Below are 24,017 nucleotides of genomic sequence, written 5' to 3'. Positions count from 1 at the left end.
ACCGTGTATCCTAAAATCACCAAATTTGCAGTATTTGTGCATATTGCATGGTGGAACATACCCTGCCATTTTCATTCCATTCAACCCATAGGGGGCGCTACAGTATTTCACTCAATTTCAGTTTTTTGGTGATTTTTCACGTTTTCAGCCTTTGTATTTGAGCAAACTCCTCCTAGAGAATTCATGCGATCGACTTCAAATTTGGTCAGGATGCTCTTAAGACCTTTGTGATGAAAAGTTATCAAAAGCTAGAGTTTTCATCAAAGAACCTTGACGTGGCGGGGCGGCCATTTTGCCTCATTGGCCGGGAAAAAAGAAGTTGTTATAACTCCAAGGTACATTATTCAATTGGCACGAAATTTCTTATGCATGATGCTACTTCAACTCTTAGCACATTTCAATTGAAAAATGTTCAATAACTCATAGTGCCACCTACTGGCAAAAGGAAATGTCATATTTTATACTTTTATTTACTCCTCCTAGCCAGTTCACCAGATCAGTCTGAAATTTTGTAAAGATAGTCTTAACACGTTGATGATGCACCATCATGAATATTGGGAGTTTTCGTTGAACGCTGTTGCCACGGCAACGCATCATTCGCCATGAAAATGTAGGCTGATGGATCAGTGGCTTGCGATGCTCAAAAACTCATGGAACTTTATACATGTGTTATAGGTAATGGGAGGACATATTTTATATGGGTGTTTGGCTTGGCCGTTTTAAATTGCCTCCATAGCGCCCTCTACAATATTTCAAAAGAGCAGCCCTAGCGCTACGTTTGAGGTACCTGTATGAAACTTAGTAGGATTATGTATCTCAGAGAGACTTACAAATAAGTCTCTTGGGACCATGCTCTAAACCGTACCGGAAGTCGGCCATTTTTCGAACTCCTCCTAGGCACTTTGTCGGATCCACTTCAAATTTGGTCGGTACAGTCTCAAGACCTTTGTGATTAAAAGTTATCAAAAGCTTTACATTTGACGGAATGGCTTAGCCGTAGCGGGCGGCTACTTTACGTGACTCCCCATGAAAAAAGCTGATGTAACTCAGCCGGACTTGTTCCAAACGCTCCTAAACTTCCCATGCTTGATAACACTCATGGCCTGAGGATGTCTACAAGCTAATTTTCACTAATACTCACAGCGCCACCTGCTGGCCAAAGTAATTCTGCGTTTTTTGACAACTGGCATCTGATTTACATGACTTTTACACAATGTTGTCTACAGTTGTTATAGAGCAACATAAAACATGTTTGTGCATGTTCTGTAGCACCACACAGCGGATACAGGATGCTGTGGACTATTTGCATAGCATCATTTCCTGCGTCACGCGGTCCAAGCAGAAAAAAATCATCGGACTCCGACGTGCGTTGTCCGACTGTCGCAGACAATCTTGGCTGCATACGTTGGAGTCCCGCCGGCACCCCGACGTGCGGGAGGAGGCGAGGGCCCGTTCATCGCTGCTTGCAGCTTTAATTATAATTGTATGTTTAGCATATGTAAAAAAAAAAGGCTTCTTACAGTGCATTACAGCTGTGTTTTGATGGTCTCCCTGCTCATGTACTGCGAGGCTAGTCTAATATAGCCAGGCACTCAGTAATTTAGAAACTTGAGAAGGGGAAGAGGTCACTTTGCAAACGCTTTTAAACTATTCATCTCTTTGCAAAAAGGTTTCCTTTAAACTGTTTTTGAACAGGAAGCAAAGACACAAAGACCCCATGTGAGCAAAAGTCAAAAAGGCCAACACTTTGGACAAAATGTCTTTGCTTTTTTTTGTCAGCCAAGGATCCCTATCATCATCATCATCATTTCACCTTTTGACTTTGACTGAGCTATCATAATCTATTTAAAGTGATAAAATGTGGAAACATGTTTGTTTGCTGTCTGACGAAGAGTCAGATGAAAAGATCAATATCAATTCAATCGGGGCCTTCAAAACGTAGAAGTTTGAAGGTTGGTGTGGTTCGAGCTAGGGCACCAAAAGAAGGGGGGTAGTAAGTGGAGAAGGCCCCAAAGCCCCCCCCCCCCCCCCCCCTCTTTACGCCGAGCAGGTAGGGGCTGACAGATTTTATGTTTTGAAACAGCAGAGATTGATAAAGTTGTCATTGAAACCAAAAGTTATGAAATGTAATGTGCACACTGCCACAGTGGCCCGGAGGTGACTCAACACTTTGTCTCTTGGTTAGGAAACAACCACCATCCCATTTTTTTTTAATGTTTAGATGTAAATAGAAGAGCTTACCAGCTAACATGACGTGAAAAAGACAGGTTGGTACAAAAAACTATCAGATCTGTCAGATTCCAGTCAGCATGTTACACCCCCATAACAGGTGCTCTCTGCTGGACAAATTAAACTGATAGTGGTCCTCTCATTTGCTTCAGAAAACAAGACGAGTGTATTTCATTTCCCCAAAATGTTGGGTGGTAGTTTTAACAACACCCACACACCACTCCTCTCTGTAAATGCATCTTCCCACCTCACTAAAGGCTGCAAGGCTGCCATTCAGGGACACAAAAGTAAATGAACCATCATTGCTGATGAGAAACAATCACTAGCAGGAGGAGAGGGTTCCGGCTGCGCTTCAGCAAAATTTCATAAATTAGCACAGGAAGTAAGAAAATGACTCATGCAATTCAGCTGCTGCTGTATATTTTCTGTGCAGGTTTTTCATTTTATAACAGTACCTGTGTGTTGTGTGTCTGCATGGTGTCGGGTGAACACTCATATACATGGACAGATTTCCCTCCTAAGCCCACTCAGCTGTGGCTATGTTTTTACAGCTCTGATTCTCCTCTTTTCTTTTCTCAGAGCTGGCCTTCCTCATCCTCCTCCTCCTCCTCCTCATCTGCCTCTTTGCATTTCCTCTGCCAGCCTTATAGATCTGCTAACAGTAAACATGTCCCACTGCAGCGTTCAAGGACATTCTGCATGAGTACGCAAGCACACTGTGCCAGGAGAGCGCACACACACACACACACACACACACACACACACACACACACACACACACACATATACAGTACGGTGCATGTGTATGTGTGCGTGTGTGTGTACATCTAGGTGATGCTCCTCCTTCCTAGTCGACCATATGGAAGTGTGTATGAAGGGAGGGAGGGGACATCTCCTGCTAGGACAGTTGACACAGCACAGATGCTAGGCCACACGCGAGCACTTACAAATACACAGAAAAACACACATGCACACACACGCACACACATCACAACGTGTGGTGTTGTTTGAGTGGTAATGAGGCAGGAGTGGGAGGACGGCTGGTGTGCCTCCCACTGCCTTATGCTAGGGGAGTTGCCCAGCTCGCTGGTGAAATGACAGAGAGCTCGGCCAGACCACACACACACACACACACACACACACACACACACATACACACACACACACACACACACACACACACACACAGGAGAGGACAATCAAGTTTCCTCTGGGCACATGAACAACACTGAATATCCCTCATTTATTAACATTAGGAAATGTCACTATCCAGGAATAATGTGTGAATATTGGAGCAGCTTAGAAAGAAACCAAGGGGAACTTTAAAGGTGCTGTGTAGATCAGTGAGTGGTGGAGGAAGTTAAACATATTTCAACGCTCAAATATAATAACGAATAAAGTGAATAATTAAAAGCAGTAATATAGTCTACATAATATGCAGTAGTTCAAGATATTATTTTCAATGAAAATTTAACCTTTATGTGTATATGATCCTTCCCCTAGAACTCAAAATATCAAATAAATCTACATTTCAAATTAAGAACATATAATTTGTCAAAAATTTCCTTCAATTCAGCACTTAAAAGATTTCCAACATGATCATGTTGTAATTGTTATCATGAAACTATTTAATGATTCGTTCATAAGAACTAAATAATAATTTTAAATAGCTAGAGGCAGCAATATTTCAGATTTTAAACATTTAAACATTGACACGGTTGAGTGTCTCCTTCATCATTTTATAGTTTGAAGGGTAAAAATATGTAAATAATAAGTAAATACAACTAGTAATTGTTAATAATTTAGATTAGTGTTGGTGCAGATTTGTCCACTGTCCAGAGGCTCTGTAAAGACACCACATTCTCTATTAATTAGAATATGTATGGTGATAAGCAAACTGTCAAAAGTGTCAGCACCACTACCTTTGGACGCCTCCGTGCTATACGGCCCGCTGCTGCTGTCAGTCAAGTCGGGCAGCCAGGCGTCTTTGACTGCTGACTTGAAGACTTGGCGGTTGTCCAAGTTCTGGATGGGCCTGAAGTTGCTGCGCAGATACTCCACCGACTTAACATGGTCCTGCTGCTCCGTGGTGAAGATCGAGTAGAAAGCCTCCAACTGGTGCCGGCGGGGAGAGCGAGCGTGGCAGAGACAGGGATGGAGAGGAAAGAGTGAACAAAAGCGGAGTTAGTGCCAGGCAGAACTCACATCCTGTGGTGATTCTGACTTTGGGATTTTTGTGTCCCTCAAACAGCAGTAAGAACTACTTTCACTCACTCTATAAAATATACAATATTTTGCATGCATGCAACGCAGACATCTAATTGAAATAAAAGATAAGATTACATTTTAATGATCCCAAGAGGAAACTGGGTCACTGCTGCAGCAAAGCAAAGGTTTTACAAAAAAATAGTAATTCAGAGGAGAATATTCAAAACACATGACCAATAATCCCAACATATAAATAACTCATTCAATATGTATTTATGCGTGAGTAAAAAATAAATGAATACATTTTGGGAAGAATATCACTAGTACACTTTTGAAATAGTCTACACAACATTACAATTATTCCAAACTATAAACAAAACAATATTTCACCAGCAGCATTGAGAATTCAAAATGTTGACATTTATAGTTGTTTTTTTTACTGAAGGTGAAAACATTCACGGAAATATGAGAGGATGGATAGCAATCTCACAACTGTAGGTTAAATGTGCAAGAGGCAGGAAAGGATTAGCTTAGCTTAGCAGACAGACTGGAAGCAGGGGGAAACAGATAGCTCTAAAGTTATCTGTAAATATACAGAAATGTAAAAATGACTATAGTGGGTTGAGGTAGAATTATGTAGGTGAACTCCAGGGAGAGACTGCTCCCTGCTTTTGTTTGCCAATATACAGTTTGTACACTTCTGTTTGTGTAACAAATTAGATACAAAGTGTCATGTTTTGTATCTAATTTATAAGCTTGCTTTCGTGCAGTTTAGAACTGGTCCGCTACTTTTTCCCAGATTTCAGTTTTCCTGCTAAGTTAAATGTTGTACTATTCTTTAAAAAAAAGTGCATCTGTCAAGTCCAAAATTTGACATAATTTGAAAATAAAACAAAATACAACAACAGGTTAAAACCAGTCAAAGCCAAAGTCTCTCCCATGACCGGAATCCAGAAACATATGAGGAATAAAGTCATTGTCACTGTAGAAGTTCAGTACAAGCATAATGGAATGACATATGGATAGAACAAAGACGCAGAGATTCATATTGAACCGGTCATTAAATGCAGTAAAACACTAAAATTTAACAATCTAATAAAGTGCATTTTTGCATATTCAGATAATTCAGAAAATTCTAATAATCTCCCAAAGTAAGTCACTTTTCCCAGCTTTAAACCAGACAATTCAATCACAGGGAAGAGGAAAAGTCAACTCCCTGATCCAGACCGGAGGGAGAAGTGGCCCTGAGGGTTTCCAACCAAAAGGTCTCTCACCAGAGGAGATGTTTGTATCTGTCAACTGCCAACCCTTCACCCAGACCTGTTACTTCAAAAACATGAACTTTCAGTGAGTGGTCTGCATCTCTGAAGTGCTGTCCCTGAGGATAATTGCGATTTTGGAGTTCTGATTGCATATTCATGTTCTGCCAGTCTGTCTTTCAGGCTGTGGCATAAAGCAACCACAGACACACTCCAAACGGCATTACAAATAGTTTTGGAGTTGGCCAAGTCCTTGAAATAGTCAGTGTTTTGATAAACACATTGAAATAAAGAGTTGTGACAAGGAATGCTGTCACATTATTTGCCGAAACGGCATCTGAAAGAGCCCATGCCAAGGTAGTCAAAAAAGCTAAATCTAGTTGCCAAACTCATGACAGACGAGTAATGAATGGTAAATCAGAAATATCCAAGGTACACCGGTCTGATTCTTGGTGCCAACTGTGGCCCAATGCTAATTCATGTGCTGCTAAAACTGGCCCAACAACCCCAAAACCTGCTCAAATCGAGCAAAGCTGTTTGACATTGGGTCACACCCGGCTGGATTTGGCTGAATGCTGAATGGTTTGGGAGACTAGGAGGTACTTCTGGAAGGACGTTTGTGGCTACAAGAAGCAATTTGTACACTGTATTTGCTGTAATTGGTTAAACGGTTCCCAAAGTATTTTTAATATGTATTTAGCTGCCATGTTCATCAAGCTTTGGACATTTTGTACTGCTTTGGGTTGATATTGAAGTTGGCCTCTTCTTGCATGTTGCCATTTGTCAAATGCATGCTGTGTGGCAAGACGTGCAACCAGACATGGATTTGCACTGTGTGACTGAAGTGTCATCTTTCTGTCTGTGTTGGCAGATGGATACTCTGTACAATGTGTTTGGAAGCAATGCACACAGACAAACAGCTTGTGTGCAAGCAAGTGTTGGAGAAGGGAGAAGGGAAGTTGAGAGGCAGATTCAGTTTCACAAAGGTACATGTCTCAGTGAGGATATCTCTGAGCACAGCAAATTGTCCTGTACCACAATCTGGTGCTCTGAAATAGAAACAAAAAAACAGAAACTAAGCCACAGCAAAATAGGGTGAATTCATTTTGAAGGGATTGTCCTTAACTTATTATTAGGGCCCGAGCACCGACGTAGTCGGAGCGGAGGACCTATTGTTATTCTAATGTTTTTTATTATTATTATTAGGGCCCGAGCACCGACATAGTCGGAGCGGAGGACCTATTGTTATTCTAATGTTTTTTATTATTATTAGGGCCCGAGCACCGACGTAGTCGGAGCGGAGGACCTATTGTTATTCTAATGTTTTTTATTATTATTAGGGCCCGAGCACCGACGTAGTCGGAGCGGAGGACCTATTGTTATTGTAATGTTTTTTATTATTATTATTATCGTATCAGTTTCATCGCAAAAAGGAGGTGCTTGGGATACTGGGAATCTTTTGAAATTTGGCACAAAATTCAATCGTGGTGAAAATTCCAGTATTATTGGGGTGTCCAGCTGCGGCATGACATTTTGGCTCGATAGCGCCCCCTACAGAGTAGCCCCAACTTTGGGTTTCACCTAGCTGTATGAAATTTGGTAGGTATGTGGAACGTGATGGGACGTACAAAAAAGTCAAAAGGAGGTATATCCTAAACCAAACAGGAAGTCGGCCATTTTCAATTTTATGACGTTTTTGGACCGTTTCAAGGCGCCGTACTTTAACGAACTCCTCCTAGAGATTAAACCCGATTGCCTTCAGATTTGGTCAGTATGCTCTTGAGACCTTGGCAGTGAAACGATACTCAAAGATCAAAAAGTTATCGAACTATGTGTCCGTGGCGTGGCGGCAAAAAAACACCATTCGCCATGAAACAGGAAGTTGTTGTAACTCGGCTGTACATTGCCTAATCTGCTCCAAATTTCTCAGATGTCATAACATCCTGACCCTGAACACATGTATATGACAATTTAGAATCATAGTAATAGCGCCACCTAGTGGCAACAGGAAGTCATAGGTTGTGTACTTTGACACCCTACTGCTCACAGATTAATCGGATCCCTCTCAAATTTGGTCACAAAAGCCTTAAGACCTTGATAATGCTTCATTGCGAAAATTGTAGGAAGTTGTCGAAGCGTGGCGACGTGGCGGCTCTGCGAATTTCGATCCTTCGCCATGAACAAATAAACTGATGTAACTCGACTCCGCATCATCAGACCTTTACCAGATTTCCCATGTTTGATGAGTCTGTGGTCCTGAAGACATCTACAGAACAATTTTGTAAAATAGTCATAGCGCCACCTACTGGTAACAGGAAGTAAAAGTTTCTATACTTTGGCATGTTTCTCTTAGTAGATAAATCTGATGAACATCAAATTAGTTCCACACAAATATAAGACGTTCATAATGCCAGTTCATGAAGCTTTTGATGTTTCGTCAAACGCCGTTGCCGTGGCGACCCAGTCTTCGCCGTGAAAAACGAAGATGCTTTTGAGGGGCTAAAAATGCTTGAAACATAAGCAAACTTGGCACACAGATTTAAAGCCAAAAGTTTACTTACATGTTATGGTTCTATTGCTCTAGAGTGGAGAGTCGGCTCAATAGCGCCCCCTACAATATTTCGACAAAGCAGCCCTCGCAGTACGTTAGACCTAGATGTATGAAATTTGGTAGGAATATGTATCACATGTGGACTTAAATAAAAGTATCTTGGGGCCATGCCCTAAACCCAACCGGAAGTCAGCCATTTTGAATTTAGTCTGAATTTCTAGTGTTGCTTTTTCAATTTCCAGGCGCTCTACTTTAACGAACTCCTCCCAGGGAACTAATCAGATCAACTTCAAATTTGGTCAGAACAATCTAAAGACCTTTGTGATTAAAAGTTACTCAAAGCTTGTTGTTTCGTGAAATGCCGTTGCCGTGGTGATGCATTCCTCGCCATGAAAAACAAAGGTGTTTTTGAGGGGCTAAAAATACTCAAAACAAAATCAAACTTGTCACACACATTTAAAATCCTGAATGTAGTTATCTGATGTGATTTTAATGCTTCAGAGTGGCAACTCGGCTCGATAGCGCCCCCTACAATATTTCGACGATGCAGCCCTCACAGTACGTTTCACCTAGATGTATGAAATTTGAATTTTGTATGAATTTCTTGTGGTTTTATTTCCTTTTCCAGGTGCTGCACTACGAACTCCTCCTAGGGAAATAATCCGATCATCTTAGAATTTGGTCAGAACAACCTAAAGACCTTAACGATTAAAAGTTACTAAAAGCTTGATGTTTCATCGGATAACATGGACTTGGTGTAGCGTCAATTTTACATGATTCACCATCATCCATCAAGCTTTTGTAACTCAACCTTACTTTGTCAAAACTGCCCCAAACTTGACATGCTTGATTGCTGTCGTGATTTTAGGACTTCTGCATGCCAATATTAACTCATAGTCATAGCGCCACCTACTGGCAACCACGGACGTAAACAGAATTCTATAATAACAGCGGCCCAAACAGGGTTTGTGGGCACACCATGAGAAAAAGACTTCTCTGATCTAAATATGTGCAAACTAAGATGCTTGGAGAACAAAAGTTAATCAACAGTGTTTTTCAAACCATGTCAGTGGGCATTAGTATAAATGATCTGTCCAGAGCTTCTACATGAGAATCAGGTTAAATGTTACAATGAATGCTTCACACTACAATCTAAAGTTACAGAAGAGCTTAAAATGAAAACAGTGTCAAATTAAAGTGTTCAAGTAAAAACAAATGACACTGCTGTTCTGTTAACTTTCATGTAAGTCCAAATACAATCAGCAGGACACTGCAGGGAGTTGAACTCCATCCCAGTAACCTGACAGTCTGTTATGTTACAAATACTGAAGCACATTCACACGTTCATTTTCTTAATGATCTTAACAGGCTTACATTTATGATTGTATCGGAGGTACACTCAAAACATTTGAGGCTTAAGACCTGGCAACATGGTCTTGCTATGCTGCTGGTCGACGCAGGAAATATCATCTAACTTGTGCATGCAGTGTATGATGGTCACAGAAATGCATTGCCGTATCAACCAGAGTCCTGCCAGTACCCTTGACGTGTGTGACGTTGCGAGGGCCCGATCAATGCTGCTTGCAGCTTTAATTTCCTTTTATATTCTAGAATATGCAGGCTGGAGCCTTACTGGCCATATGTCAGCATTGGAGTACTGTAATCTTTCTAATAATAAGTATGGCCAAAGAGCCACCTTTTAATGCAAATGTTCACATGTTTATAAATAATTGAGAAAAAGGTTGCATACTGGATGGTGGATTATGTGTACAGTTACACCCCTATTATGATATTCCAATGACTAATTCAATGTCTAACTAGGACCTGCTTCACATTGGAATTTTATCATTAAGATACTCTTCAAATAACAGTTAAATGTATCTTTAATGTCAAAAAACATTGTTTTCTTGTACCATATTTAGCCCTGATTTACTATAGATGGATAAATGTATATATGCATGAAAATCACCAAATTAATGCTTACTGAGTGCAGAATCTTCTGATGGACCTCAAGGAGAAAAATAAACCCATATGGCTACATCTTAGCAGCTTTCTGGAAATGTTGGCACATTTGCCCACAATGCCAGATGGGAAATTATAAAAAATTCCCACATGTCCCACTTGGAATTGCTACTAGGAGGCTGATCTCAACAGTACTTCCCAGTTGGCAGCTCATATTCAGGGTGAATGCAACATGAGACCAGCGCGGCATAAGCATCTTAGGTTGGTAACATCTGAGAAGCAGTCTTCCTCTCTCCCACACTCACTTCCACACTCTCTCTCTCACACATACACACACTCACACACACACACACACACACACACACACACACACACACGTGAGACGCACAAATACAAATGTGGCAAGTCCACATGACTGTTTGAAAGGAAGGCATTTTGGGTGAGTTGTTGTGTAAGAACCTGAGCATCGATCCACTCTAAAAGCAGGCCCAAAGCAACGGCTGTCACTCCCGCTGACCTACTTCAACTATCATCCAAAACAAAAGACTAGCAGAAAGAGTGGAGAGGAATAAAATACAAAGAGGCAGAGAGACAATAACTGGAGTCACCATCTGTGTTAATTCTCTTCCCAACCTCCTCCTTTTATCTTCCTCCATAATGTTTTCTCTGGAGAGTCGCACACCAAAAAAAAAGTAGGGAAACAAAAGGACTTCAAAAGAGGCTTTTAAACATGTTGAGATAGACTGGCTAATGGTCAGGAAGGATGGATGATGCCCCCATCACTCGTTTCCTTGATTAATTTCCCTGTTTCATAGTCTGTTGGTCTTTGCATCATTTCCTGTGCTAACTTAGAATTCTTGCTTTTTATCCTTTGCTTTTTTTACAATGGTTCAGTGACGTAAATGTATTTTGTGAGCTCACAGTGACTTTTGACTACCAAATTCTAATCAGTTCATCCTTGAGTCCAGGTTGAAGTTTGTGCTAAAAAAAATGAGATACCGTGTTCAGGACGTACAGACGTAAAACGGACGAATGGATGGCCGCAAAACATAATGAGGTCAAAGTTGGATTAAAAACAACTATCAAATAATACCACGTGTCACACTCTGTATCACGTTGATTTAACCATCAGACTGTAATCTGCAGAGCCACGATGAATCCCAGGAAAGAAAAGGCGTTTGGCCTAGACACCAGCACAAGTTTCATTTTGGTCAAATTCATTGACCAAAACTGCCTTTTATCATTTGTGCAACATAGCAAAGGGGTTCATTCTTTTCTTTCTAGTCATCTTGACCACTGTAACGCATGCAAAGCTACACAGCATTCAGAATGCTGCTGCCAGGGTTTAACAAATCTAAAATGAGTGATCATACAACACCTGTTTTACATAAAATACACTGGCTACCTGTATCTGTTAGAATTGATTTTACACTCCTTCTGTTAGTGTTATTCTGTTAGTAAGGCACTAAACATCCTAACAGCCTTTTATATCACAGACCGCCTATTGTTTTATGCTGCTCTAAGAACCCAAAGATCCTCATGCTGCTTCTTTTACTGCCCTACCCTTTGGGGATGCACCTTTTAGCCACTACATCCCAAAAATATGGAACTCAAAACAAATCTCTTTAATATTGCCTTCAACTAGCAGATGTTACTTTTTAGTCTTTTATGATTTTTTTTTTTTTTAGATAAACATATAGTATAAATAAATAACAGATTTTCTGATTGTTTTTTAAACTTGTGTATTTGTTATTATAAAGCATATTCCCTGCTTTCATGAAAGGTGCTCTATATAAAGTTCCTTCATAGTTCTGCAAGGCAGAGCTTTCATGCCATTGATTGTGTTGACTGTGGAGACTAGACTTTATTTCCCTGAGTTTAGCTTATAGGGCAGAGCCTCCTCCTCCCAGGCAACACATGCACTACCCTAAAGCTGAGGATGTTGTCTCAAGGATCAACTCTGTGAAACAAATCTTGCTATGCGTGTCATTCCGTGAAGCTGGATTTTTCCTCAAAACTACTACGACGGTGGCTATGGAGATGCTGATTGGTCATCTTAGGCTGCATGTGTTCTGCCATGCCTGTGGAGACTGACGAACAAGAGGCAAGATGAAGTGACTCTAAAGAATTGGCTCCTTTTCAGTAAAACACATCTAAAGAAGCTACTTCCAGCAGACACCTAAGGACACGTTGGTACTAAAGTACTGCAGTGCATTGAGGGGAGTTGCAGCATGCTCTCTTCATCTCTGTCTTTCTTTTTGTTTTCTTTGTAATCTACCACTGGCTTACCCAGAAAACCCGGACTTCTGCACCTGTGCCCTTATGATGGGCCTCGACAGATTTCACAGATTACCGGCAGTAATTTGTCCACCCATGTGCAAGATGGCTCGGGACATTTTCAATGTAAACAGCCTGATAAAGTCTGCGAACAAACCTGGTCCGACCTTCACTAATCTCAACTAAATCAGATCCAATTGAGATTAAGTTATGTTTAGCCATATTATATTACTCAAATGAACACAAAAGGCCTCAGCCGTCCTTGATGGATTTTTAAGTAACATTGTTATATTTGCTGAATTCACTTGCACCAAGGACAGGCACGGTAGGAAAATAAATACTGCTCAGTCCTGTGGTGTGCCCCTAACTGTCCTGTTTGTTTGGAGTTCTTTCTAGACTGCTGAGGATGTGTGAAAATTCAGTTAGGCTGCAGAATGTTGGAAAACAGTTTAACGTCCTTAGATAGTGCTGAATAAATAGCATATAGAAAGGAATGATGTATCTGTTACCTAACTGACCCAGATCTATCTCTTAGAAATTAAAATACAGCTTCAGAAAGAATAAATACAACCTGTCCTCGGCACATAGCTGAACAAAGAATGAATGCTGAGAAAACATGTAGCAAGTATGAAATGTGTTATTGTCAAATTATGTCTGCTTTGTTCATACTCAAAAAAAAGGATATTGGCTGGCTGTTACATTTACTATAGTGTAACATGTATTTTGAACGATATTCATTCATGTTTCCAATGTGAACGTGATTCAGTCATGTAGGATTTGCATGAACTTCAAAAACGTAACATTTATTAGATCCATTCATGTTGCGATAAACTGAGACAATCGAGTATCTAGGCATGACCGCGAAAATCAAGGCGAAGGCAATCTTCGTCAGAAAAAGAGAAGAAGATAAACCTTTGGCTCACACATGGAAAAGGTAAGCATAAATCCATCGTCATCCGTCTAAATGCAAATAAATAATGACATGTGCTTTAATGTCTTCAGCTCTTAGTTAACTAGCTAGTTCTGTTGAGGAACTTGAGGCTATTTGTTATTTAATGTTATTTTCGACCAAACTTAAAAAGCTGACAGTCCATGTGCATGGCTAGCTTAGCCGCGTTAGCGTTAGCTAACATTAAGTTGTCTCCTTTTTTGCAACCTGTCACATAACTTGCCAATGTGAACGGTGAGCTGTTGTTAATGACGACGTAACGTGTTAGCGACATATTCTAAGGTGTTCACGACTAGTTAACATTGACGAAGAAACAAATGTTAATGACGTTAGCATACTTCTTGTAGCGTTAAATTAGCGCGCTAACGTCAGCGCGCTAACGTTAACTAGCTGAACTGCTGAACTTAAATGAAAATCAATTACTAAGCACACGTTTCGTTTACTAGGGTCAATACTACCGTCATTTAGCTTTAATATTGGAATATAGGATATAAATTAGCTAGTCCAGACAAGGCCAATAGCGGCGCACTGCTAATTTATTGTTAGCATCCTTTTACCGACTCTAGTAAAGGCAAACCTAACTTTAATAATTAAAACGGTATTTAGCTCGAAAGGTAAGAAGTTGAAGTTTAGTTTGAGACCATTAAATTAACAATACTATATTTTTTCTCAATACTTTAAGTGAATTTGTGTTGGAATGTTAGCTAAAAACGGTCCGTTAGGTTTATTTTAAACTTTTACTGTGACACCAGGCTGTCCGTGTCTTACTGCTGACCCTGCAGACTTAATACACATGCGTATTGTTTACTTTCTAAGTTAGGCTAAATACTAGCAGAGTTTGGGTGAGGGCAGCTGAGTTTGATTAGCCGAATATGGATACAACTTGACCGGATTGAAATCAGAGCTTTCGCGCTATGTTGCACACTTTGGAACAGAGATATCTCAACGTTTTTACGGACGACACTCTCTCTCTCTACAACCAACCACAGCTAAAGGCATGGAGTAGCGTTACCTGAGGAAAGCGGGTATGATAGTAGTAATACGCTATGTGTGGACATCCATTGCCACAGAATCTAGAGTCACCATAACCATGCACTTTATCACTGTAAGTATTGTTTTACCATATGTTCCAGAAAGAGTTATTTTTGTAAGACAGATGAATGATTTTTGCTATAACAGGTTTGAAGAGAAGTCTATACGATGTATTAGTGAATAAGGGCAGCTTGTTATGACGCAGAACATGCTGAATTCTGTGTTTTTACTACGAGGACGTTGCTACAGGCCCGGTTTTATTTATTTTCCGATTGGTTCTCTTTCCAATGATAGAAGAATTGTGTTAACTTGAGGATAACATTTCTATTTGTTAATAATATTGAATTTATAAAAGATAATTGAAGTAAACTGTTTTTTTTACATGATGAATCTTTACAAATATGCTGTTTTTACAAATAGCAGAAAGTCACAGTGAGAAAAAATATATATTCTTGAGATTAATCGATACTCGTTTTACAATCAGAATCAGACCTGGCTAAAGCTATTACAACATCGATTGGGGTCTTTATTGCTGCAGACATGAGGCCATACTCCGTTGTGGAAAATGAATGATTTCAAAATATGGTTAAAGTGCTCCAGGGCAACGGAGGGCTACATGACTATGACCGCTCACTTCATCACGGCGGAGTCAGAGAGTCACACAGACAGGTGCTGTAGACACGCCCCCTCTGTGAGAGTCACACAGAAACACACCTGGCGCAGGTGCTGACAGAAGCAGCAGAGTGGAAGCTAGACAGGCCCAATAGCAATATCCCAGTCACCACAGAAACGTCTACCCTCTACCCAGACAATGGAGATATTCTCATCTTTTTGGAAAAAAAAAAATTTAAGTTGTAGACCATTTCACAGTAATGGTAAACATTATTTCAGTGTATTTGAATGACATAACCTGACAGGAAGTAAACACAGACCCAAGTTGTTGCCTAGCAGTTCAGTTCAGTTGTGTTATACACAAAGTTAGCAAATTCTGTCAGGGGATAAAAGAACAAGTTGATGGAGAACAATGTGGCTCCATGAGACTTTTTGTGTCTACAACACGAAATGCAGCATCAACAATCCATTCTGTGAGCCCATCTGACTGTCAGTCACTTTGGCCATTTGGCATCCTATTGAATTTGGCCTTGCTGTGTTTGTCCTGAGGCATCAGTCACATCAGCATTAACATAGCCGCAATAAGCCAATTCACTTGTGGGGCTGAGTACATTTGTATAGGGCTTTCATGTGAAGTTCAACTTTGGTGAGCTTCTCACAGACATGTTGGTGCCATTGACCAAAATGGAGGAAGCAATTATTTCAGCTGTTATATAATTACACAGATAACAGTTTTCCTCCTTGTATCCATTTGGAAACTTTATGAATGTACACAGGTGAGGTGAGTTTACACTTGTCCAATATGTATATGAATGTATCTATGTTATTCTTATATTTTAATAAATAAATAAACTAAGGTACATGAATGTGGTTACTTTTTGCTTAATGTTTTATTCAGGCTGTCTAGTAGAATCTGACACAGAATTTTTGTCTCTTCAAAATGTATCAAAACCTCTAATCTCAGAGGTCAAGAATTTGATTCATTATACATTTATTAAATCAAGTTAAACCCCTTGAAATGTACCACACATAAAACAAAATGAAGACAACATTTAGATTTTATGATGGTTTACACTGACTTCAGCGTGGTTAAAATTATTTTGCGGGATGGTGGTGAAAGGGGTAAGCTGGGCAATTCTAAAAGTTATGTTTGCTCCCTTTTTCCTGCTGATCCTTCACTGTCCACAGTGTGACAAACACAAAGACTCACAAGGTGAAATATTAGTGTCGCTGTCATGGCTATAAGCTAAATAAAGACAGGAAAGGAATTATTCCAAGCTGGAGTCCTGAACATAAAAACTTTTATTAATTTTTTTACCAATTTCCTTAAAGATGAAGGGGACCATAAAGAGGAGCTGATCAGAGTATTTTAGTAAGTAATTTGAAATATAAGAGACATAATTATAAGAGAACGGATTTAAAAATAAGTTAATACCAATGAAATTGTCATCTCAAGAGCCATCAAGCATTGTACAATGGTGCGTATAAAAAGAACATCCCACTATGAATCTGCAGAGTCTAAGAGGAAGAAGATTGTTTTAGAAGCATTTTAATAAACAATGTCAGCATGGTCTGTTGTGAAGAATATCTCTTTCTGACAACGAATAAAAAGCAATGTCCGGAACTATACAGAACACCAACATCAAACTTAATTATCTTTTATAATGTGCCCAATCGCTGACTAATTAGCCTTTTGGACCCTAGACCGATTTTTAAGCCCTCAGCTCGAAAATAGCATACCCATACGATAATGAGTGTAGCGTTGCAACTGTAAGGGCTATTTTAATACTTTTGGTAGTAAAATAACCCTAACACTTGTGAGATGTGTTGATATGTGTAAATATCAGTATATATGTTACTGGTTAAGAGTAGATTAAGATGGCACACAGCACAAATTGAAAATTCAAATCTTCAAATGGAAAAAAAAGCAATTTCAGGATATTTCTTTATTAGAAATCATGTAGCTACAAGCTTTCCAGCTCTCCCAGATCATAGAACTATATGTTGAGGGTCTCCAAACAAATTTTTACTTTGATAAAGTGAATCTAGTACATCTTGATCTAGTATGGAGCGGTCAAACGAGGTCAACCAAAATCTAATTTTGTTCCAGCTGTTTTATTGTCTCATCTCTCATCTCATCTTCGAACGCTTATCCGGGATCGGGTCGCGGGGGCAACAGCTCCAGCAGGGGACCCCAAACTTCCCTTTCCCGGGCCACATCAGCCAGCTCTGACTGGGGGATCCCGAGGCGCTCCCAGGCCAGTTTGGAGCTGGTCGTGGGCCTCCCTCGGGGTCTCCTCCCAGCTGGTCGTGCCTGGAACACCTCCCTAGGGAGGCGCCCAGGTGGCATCCTCACCAGATGCCCGAACCACCTCAACTGGCTCCGTTCCACGCAAAGGAGCAGCGGCTCTTGTGAAGAATTTAAAGTTAAAAAGCAATGTTAGTGTGTTTAATAATCACTCCTAGTGGTGGATATGTTATAACATGTTTGTTTGGAAAAGTGTTAAATCATAAAAGTATAATCATTCTATGTATCAAACTATACAATACAGTTACTGAATGTTTTGAGGGAAAGAGAGAGACCTTTGAGACAGGCTTTTCAGATCCGAAAACAACTGTATGATAATGAGATGAGTTTGGTGAGCTGACTTCAGGAATGTGGGGTGTTAACAGTGGGGGAAGGAGATGTATTGATCAAACAGAGATGTAGATGAAGACAGCCCTAAGAAAACATGGTGTTCGGGTACATGCAGTTTTATGAGGAGGAGGACAGGTCGGACCAGACGACACTATTCAGACATGCGGATCACTTAGACCAATGGAGAGCATTGTCCGAGGACAGGAGGAGACAATCAGATTCCAGCCAATCACAAAGCTGATAATGGACTTTTGAAAGTAAACTACAGACTTTTGGGTATAAAAACATTGTTCGGAGAGATGTTATTCAGTTCTTGGCGATCCTCTTTACTGTAAACTGGCGTTTGTAGGCCGGTGGGGGGGGGGGGGGGGAGTCTTTGAACTCGGTTTCGCGATTCCTTACTGTCGACAGTGTAATTCAGTTTGTAATTGTCTTTTAGCATTTGTGAATTATTAATACTTTTTCATTGTAAGCCGGATCCAGCTGATTTTTCTTAGCGTGACTTTGTTGCTCAAACAACAAGAAAGAGCGAGAGGTCCGCGGCCTCCTGCGAGCAGAGGTCCCACTTCACCACACTCTACTCCGAGTCCCTCACGGATGACCGAACTTCTCACCCTATCGCTAAGGGAGATGCCAGCCACCCTCCTGAGGAAACCCATTTCGGCCGCTTTTACCCGCGATCTAATTCTTTCGGTCATGACCCAGTCCACATGACCATAGGTGAGGGTAGGTACGAAGATTGCCCGGTAGATAGAGAGCTTTGCCTTGCGGCTCAACTCTCTTTTCGTCACAACGGTGCGGTAAAGTGACTGCAATACCGCCCCAGCTGCTCCGATTCTCCGGCCAATCTCACATTCCATTGTTCCCTCACTCGCGAACAAGACCCCGAGGTACTTGAACTCCTTCACTTGGGGTAAGGACTCATTCCCTACCCGGATTGGGCAATCCACCGGTTTCCTGCTGAGAACCATGGCCTCAGATTTAGAGGTGCTGATCCTCATCCCAACCGCTTCACACTCGGCTGTGAACCGATCCAGTGAGTGCCGGAGGTCACAGCCCAATGAAGACATCAGGACCACATCATCTGCAAACAGCACCGATGTAATCCTCAGCCCACCGAACTGTAAACACTCCTCCCCACGACTACGCCTCGATATCCTGTCCATGAATACCACAAACAGGATTGGTGACAAAGCGCAGCCCTGGCGGAGGCCAACCCTCACCGGAAACGAGTCCGACTTACTGCCGAGAACCCGGACACAGCTCTCACTTTGGGCATACAGGGATTGGGTGGCCCCCTCACCCCACACTCCCGCAGCACCTCCCACAGTATCTCCCGGGGGACCCGGTCATACGCCTTCTCCAGGTCCACAAAACACATGTAGACCGGATGGGCGTATTCCCAAGCCCCCTCCAGGATCCTTGCGAGAGTGAAGAGCTGGTCCGTTGTTCCACGGCCAGGACGGAATCCGCATTGTTCCTCTTCAATCCGAGGTTCGACTATTGGCCGAACCCTCCTTTCCAGCACCTTGGAGTAGACTTTACCAGGGAGGCTGAGTAGCGTGATACCGCGGTAATTGGCACACACCCTCTGGTCCCCCTTTTTGAATAGGGGAACCACCACGCCGGTCTGCCACTCCCTAGGCACCGTCCCAGACCTCCTTACAATGTTGAAGAGACGTGTCATCCAAGACAGCCCCTCCACACCCAGTGCCTTCAGCATTTCTGGACGGATCTCATCAATCCCTGGGGCTTTGCCACTGTGGAGTTGTTTGACTACCTCAGTGACTTCCACCAGGGAAATTTTTGATGCTCCCCCATCATCCTCCAGCTCTGCCTCTACAATAGAGGGCGTATTAGTCAGATTCAGGAGTTCCTCAAAGTGCTCCTTCCACCGCCCGATTACCCCCTCAGTTGAAGTCAACAGAGTCCCATCCTTACTGTATACAGCTTGGATGTTTACCCATTTTCCCCTCCTGAGGTTCCGGATGGTTTTCCAGAAACACCTTGGTGCCGACCTGAAGTCCTTCTCCATGGCCACTCCGAACTCCTCCCACACCCGCTGCTTTGCCTCCTTCATGGCAGCGGCAGTAGCCCTTCGGGTCTGTCGGTACCTTGCAACTGCCTCAGGAGTCCTCCGGGATAACATATCCTGGAAGGCCTCTTTCTTCAGTCGGACGGCTTCCCTGACCACCGGTGTCCACCTCGGTGTTCGAGGGTTACCGCCCCTTGAGGCACCTAAGACCTTGAGACCACAGCTTACCGCCGTAGCTTTGGCAATAGAAGCTTTGAACACCGTCCATTCCTGTTCGATGCCCCCAACCTCCACAGGGATGCTAGAAAAGCTCTGCCGGAGGTGTGAGTTGAAGATCTCCCGGACAGGGGCCTCCTCCAGACGTTCCCAGTTTGCCCGCACTACCCGTTTGGGCTTACCAGGTCTGTCCAGAGTTTTCCCCCACCCTCTGACCCAACTCACAACCAGATGGTGATCAGTTGACAGCTCCGCCCCTCTCTTCACCCGAGTGTCCACAACATACGGCCTCAGATCCGATGGTACGATAACAAAATCGATTATCGGCCTTTGGGCTAGGGTGCTCTGGTACCACATACACTTATGAACATCCTTATGCTTGAACATGGTGTTCGTTATGGACAATCCATGACTAGCACAGAAGTCCAACAACAAACGACCGCTCAGATTTAGATCAGGGAGGCCGTTCCTCCCAATCACGCCTCTCCAGGTATCCCCATCGTTGCCCACGTGCGAGTTGAAATCCCCCAGCAGAACTATGGAGTCCCCCACTGGAGCCCCATACAGGACTCCACTCAGGGTCTCTAAGAAGGTTGAATACGCTGAACTGTTGTTCGGTGCATATGCACAGACAACAGTCAGAGTTTTCCCCCCCATAACCCGCAGGCGTAGGGAGGCGACCCTCTCGTCCACCGGGGTAAACTCCGACGCAGCGGCACTCAGCCATGGATTTGTGAGTATCCCCACACCCGCCTGGCGCCTCACACCCTGGGCAACTCCAGAGAAGAAAAGAGTCCAACCCCTATCCAGGAGTACGGTTCTAGAACCGATGCAGTGCGTAGAGGTAAGCAGTTTGAGCAGCTATGCGGCATCATTATATTCGTTACTGATGAGTGCACGTTATGAGTGGATTCATTTTTGGATGCATGCTCCACCCCCGCTAGTGGGGGCGCTCGAGCCAGATTGGTTTTAAGTCAGTTTAGTGTCAACCCATAAATCCAAATATTAAATTTGATCAACTCTTTAGAAGCTCAATCCCGAGAGTTAGATTTAGAGGTTCTGTCTTGCAGGAAGTTCCATCGTATAAACTTTTATTAGATTGAGATGTATTGTGCAGTGGTATTTTTAAGCTGTTAGCTAGTTTGTAGAATGTTAAAGTGAGATTACAAACCCTTTTCAATTTGTGTTGAAGAAGATTTCGATGTATACATCATAGTATAATCTGCATGTAATTGAGGATCAATCAAATGCATGCATTCCATCTATTAAATAATGGTAGATCATTGAAAAAAATAGAAAAGTGTCCTCAAGTAGAACCCTGAGTTATATGATGTACATACTCGTACAACAAAATATTGCTTTCTGCTATGAAGACACAGATACAATAACAACAATGCATGTTGGGAAAGGTCAGCAGCATGGAGTTAGATTTAAAACCAAATTAAAGTTAAGATGTTGTTTTCATTATTAAGGTATGGTGATAATTGATTATGAATATTTTTTTCAAATACTTCTTGGAAGGTGTGTGTCACCACCCTTGTCGAGAGGTGTAATACATGCACATTTCCATATAGCTGGTAACTCACATGTACTTGTCAAATTAGCCAAGAACATAAGATGCTATTTTCATGAACTTAGTTTGAATCCCATAATGTCCACAGGACGGGCCACTGCTCTTCCTCAAATCGATGGCTTTTCAGACCTATAAGCACGATATATTTTGATCTTGAAAAAAGAGCTGTGACAAAAAAAGTCATACTCTCAAGTCACAACAACAACTTAATTAGAACTGACAGAAGAAAAATTCTGAATGAACGCATCAGAAACATCAACGAAACATCACGCAATATTGTTCCGACAACTCTTAATTGATGAAGATAAGATTGTAAGAACAATTTGCGTCATGACTTTGGTTAAAAGAGGAGTTCAGAGTTGATCAAAGGTAAATGTCTGCTTATAACGTTTGAGAGTTTCCAGGGGGCATGTTTATTGACCAATTTGATTTTACACTGACAATTAACTATTGAATGGTCGCTGAATCAGTCTGACAAAACTCTCACTTTTAAAATTGTATTTGGATGTGAGTCTGGAATCCAGCCAAGTAAAGATTAAGAAGTGGGGGTGCCTTAATTGGTTGGGTTCAGTTCAGAATGGAAAACATTGTTTTATCTTTGCAAGAGCTTTTAGAAGTTTTGTTAAAGCCACGTGAAATAATAATTTAAAAAACCAGCCCCAATACCAACACAGGCCATCTCAAATGTCACACAAAACATGAGCAATGAGAGACAGTAAAGCTCATTCTGTGAAAAGGAAAGTGAGAACAAAAAAATGTTGCTTAGCAAACTACAATGAAACCCTCATGTATGCAATCCACACAAAAGAGAAAATGTCTAATTATACTAATATATCTGGTTTTATGATTATTACGCCCTCATTACGCCCATTAAATGTAAACAACCTCAAACATTAATACGGTTCAGAGTCATGGCTCTGAACTAATAACTGCACTACTTGCTGCAACACCTCGACTCCCCAGGGACATATGCAAGGGTTCTGTTTGAGGACTTCAGCTCAGCGTTCAACGCCATCATTCCAGAAATACTCCAACCCAAACTCTCCCAGCTCACTGTGCAAGCCTCCACCTGTCAGTGGATCACAAACTTCCTGACAGACAGGACGCAGCAGGTGAGTCTGGGAAAAATCACATCCAGCACCCGGACTATCAGCACTGGCGCCCCCCAGGGATGTGTGCTCTCCCCACTGCTCTTTTCCCTCTACACCAACGACTGCACCTCAGAGGACCCGTCATCGGCCTCATTAGGGACGGTGATGAGTCTGTGTACAGACGGGAGGTTGAATAGCTGGTCCTCGAGTGTGGTCAGAACAACCTGGAGCTGAACAAGCTCAAAACTGTGGAGATGACAGTGGACTTCAGGAGCCCCCCAACACTGCCCCCCTCACCATACTATGCTGTGGAGACCTTCAGGTTTCTGGGATCCACAATCTCCCAGGACCTGAAGTGGGACTCCAACATCAACACCATCAGAAAAAAGGCCCAGCAGAGGTTGTACTTCCTGCGCCAGCTCATGAAGTTCAACCTGCCTCAGGAGCTGCTGATCCTGATTTACTCCACCATCATCCAGTCTGTTCTCTGCTCTTCCATCACTGTGTGGTTTGGAGCGGCCACCAAACAGGACAGAAACAAACTACAACAGACTGTCAGGTCTGCAGAGAGAATCATTGGTTCCAGCCTGACCTCCATCCTGGACTTGTACACCTCCAGAGTCAGGAAACGGGCAGGAAAGATCACTGCAGACACTTCACACTCTGGACACAAGCTGTTCCAACTCCTCCCCTCTGGTAGTCGCTACAGAGCACTGTACGCCAAAACCACCAGACACAAGAACAGCTTCTTTCCACTGGCCGTCACTTTGAGGAACAATTAATCAGTCAAACTGCACTATTACCTCCATTTGCACTATTACCTCCATTCCGTTGCCATTGTTGTTGTTCTTTATGTTCATATACTTTTGTATATGTATGTATATTTATATTGGACGTAGTCGTAAAATGTTTATTCTTACATTTGTCTACTTTGTTGTCCATGTTTTTTATTTAAATTTGTTTTGGTTTATTTGTAATTTCTATGTATGTTGAGAGCAACGTAAAGACCAGATTCAAATTTCTGTATGTATACAAACACAAGGATCTCCGGGAATTATTGGAGGGTCTGTTGATATGCTGCTTAACATATTGTGAGGTTTTGAATTTCATCTTGACATTTTGCAAGCATTTTACAAGGAGGAAAAATATGCACGGAAACCCAAAGTTCACACAGGCTCGCTTATGGCCGCCACTCTGTACTGCGCTCATAAGGATGTTACAGCTGATAGCGCCGGCAGACTGACGGCGTCGTGGTGGAAGCGTAGCCCCCACCCTCTGGTTCCCCTTCAGATAAAAACTGTTACCTCTGTCAGCCCTGTTGCTGTTGTTGGTGCTGTACGCTCTGTTAGCACCAATAGCTGTGAGCCGCCGGCTCAGCTCTCGCC

General features: G+C 42.1%; 1 protein-coding gene across 2 annotated transcripts in view; it reads right to left on the bottom strand.

Moving 5' to 3' along the window:
- Window positions 1–24,017, bottom strand: part of LOC137874016 (receptor-type tyrosine-protein phosphatase gamma-like) — a 598,619-nt gene that overhangs the window by 97,866 nt on the left and 476,736 nt on the right. For both annotated transcript variants that reach the window (XM_068712605.1, XM_068712604.1), the window contains exon 8: window positions 4,152–4,344. In XM_068712605.1, coding sequence (XP_068568706.1) covers window positions 4,152–4,344 — 193 coding nt within the window. The remainder of the gene's footprint in view (window positions 1–4,151; window positions 4,345–24,017) is intronic.

The sequence above is a fragment of the Cebidichthys violaceus genome, unplaced genomic scaffold (assembly GCF_023349555.1).
Source record: "Cebidichthys violaceus isolate CVI_PGR_0920_01 unplaced genomic scaffold, fCebVio1.0.p SCAF_17, whole genome shotgun sequence".
Classification (NCBI taxonomy): Eukaryota; Metazoa; Chordata; class Actinopteri; order Perciformes; family Stichaeidae; genus Cebidichthys; species Cebidichthys violaceus.
Note: the sequence above shows the minus strand (reverse complement) of the source record. Positions and strands in the feature narration are given on the sequence as shown.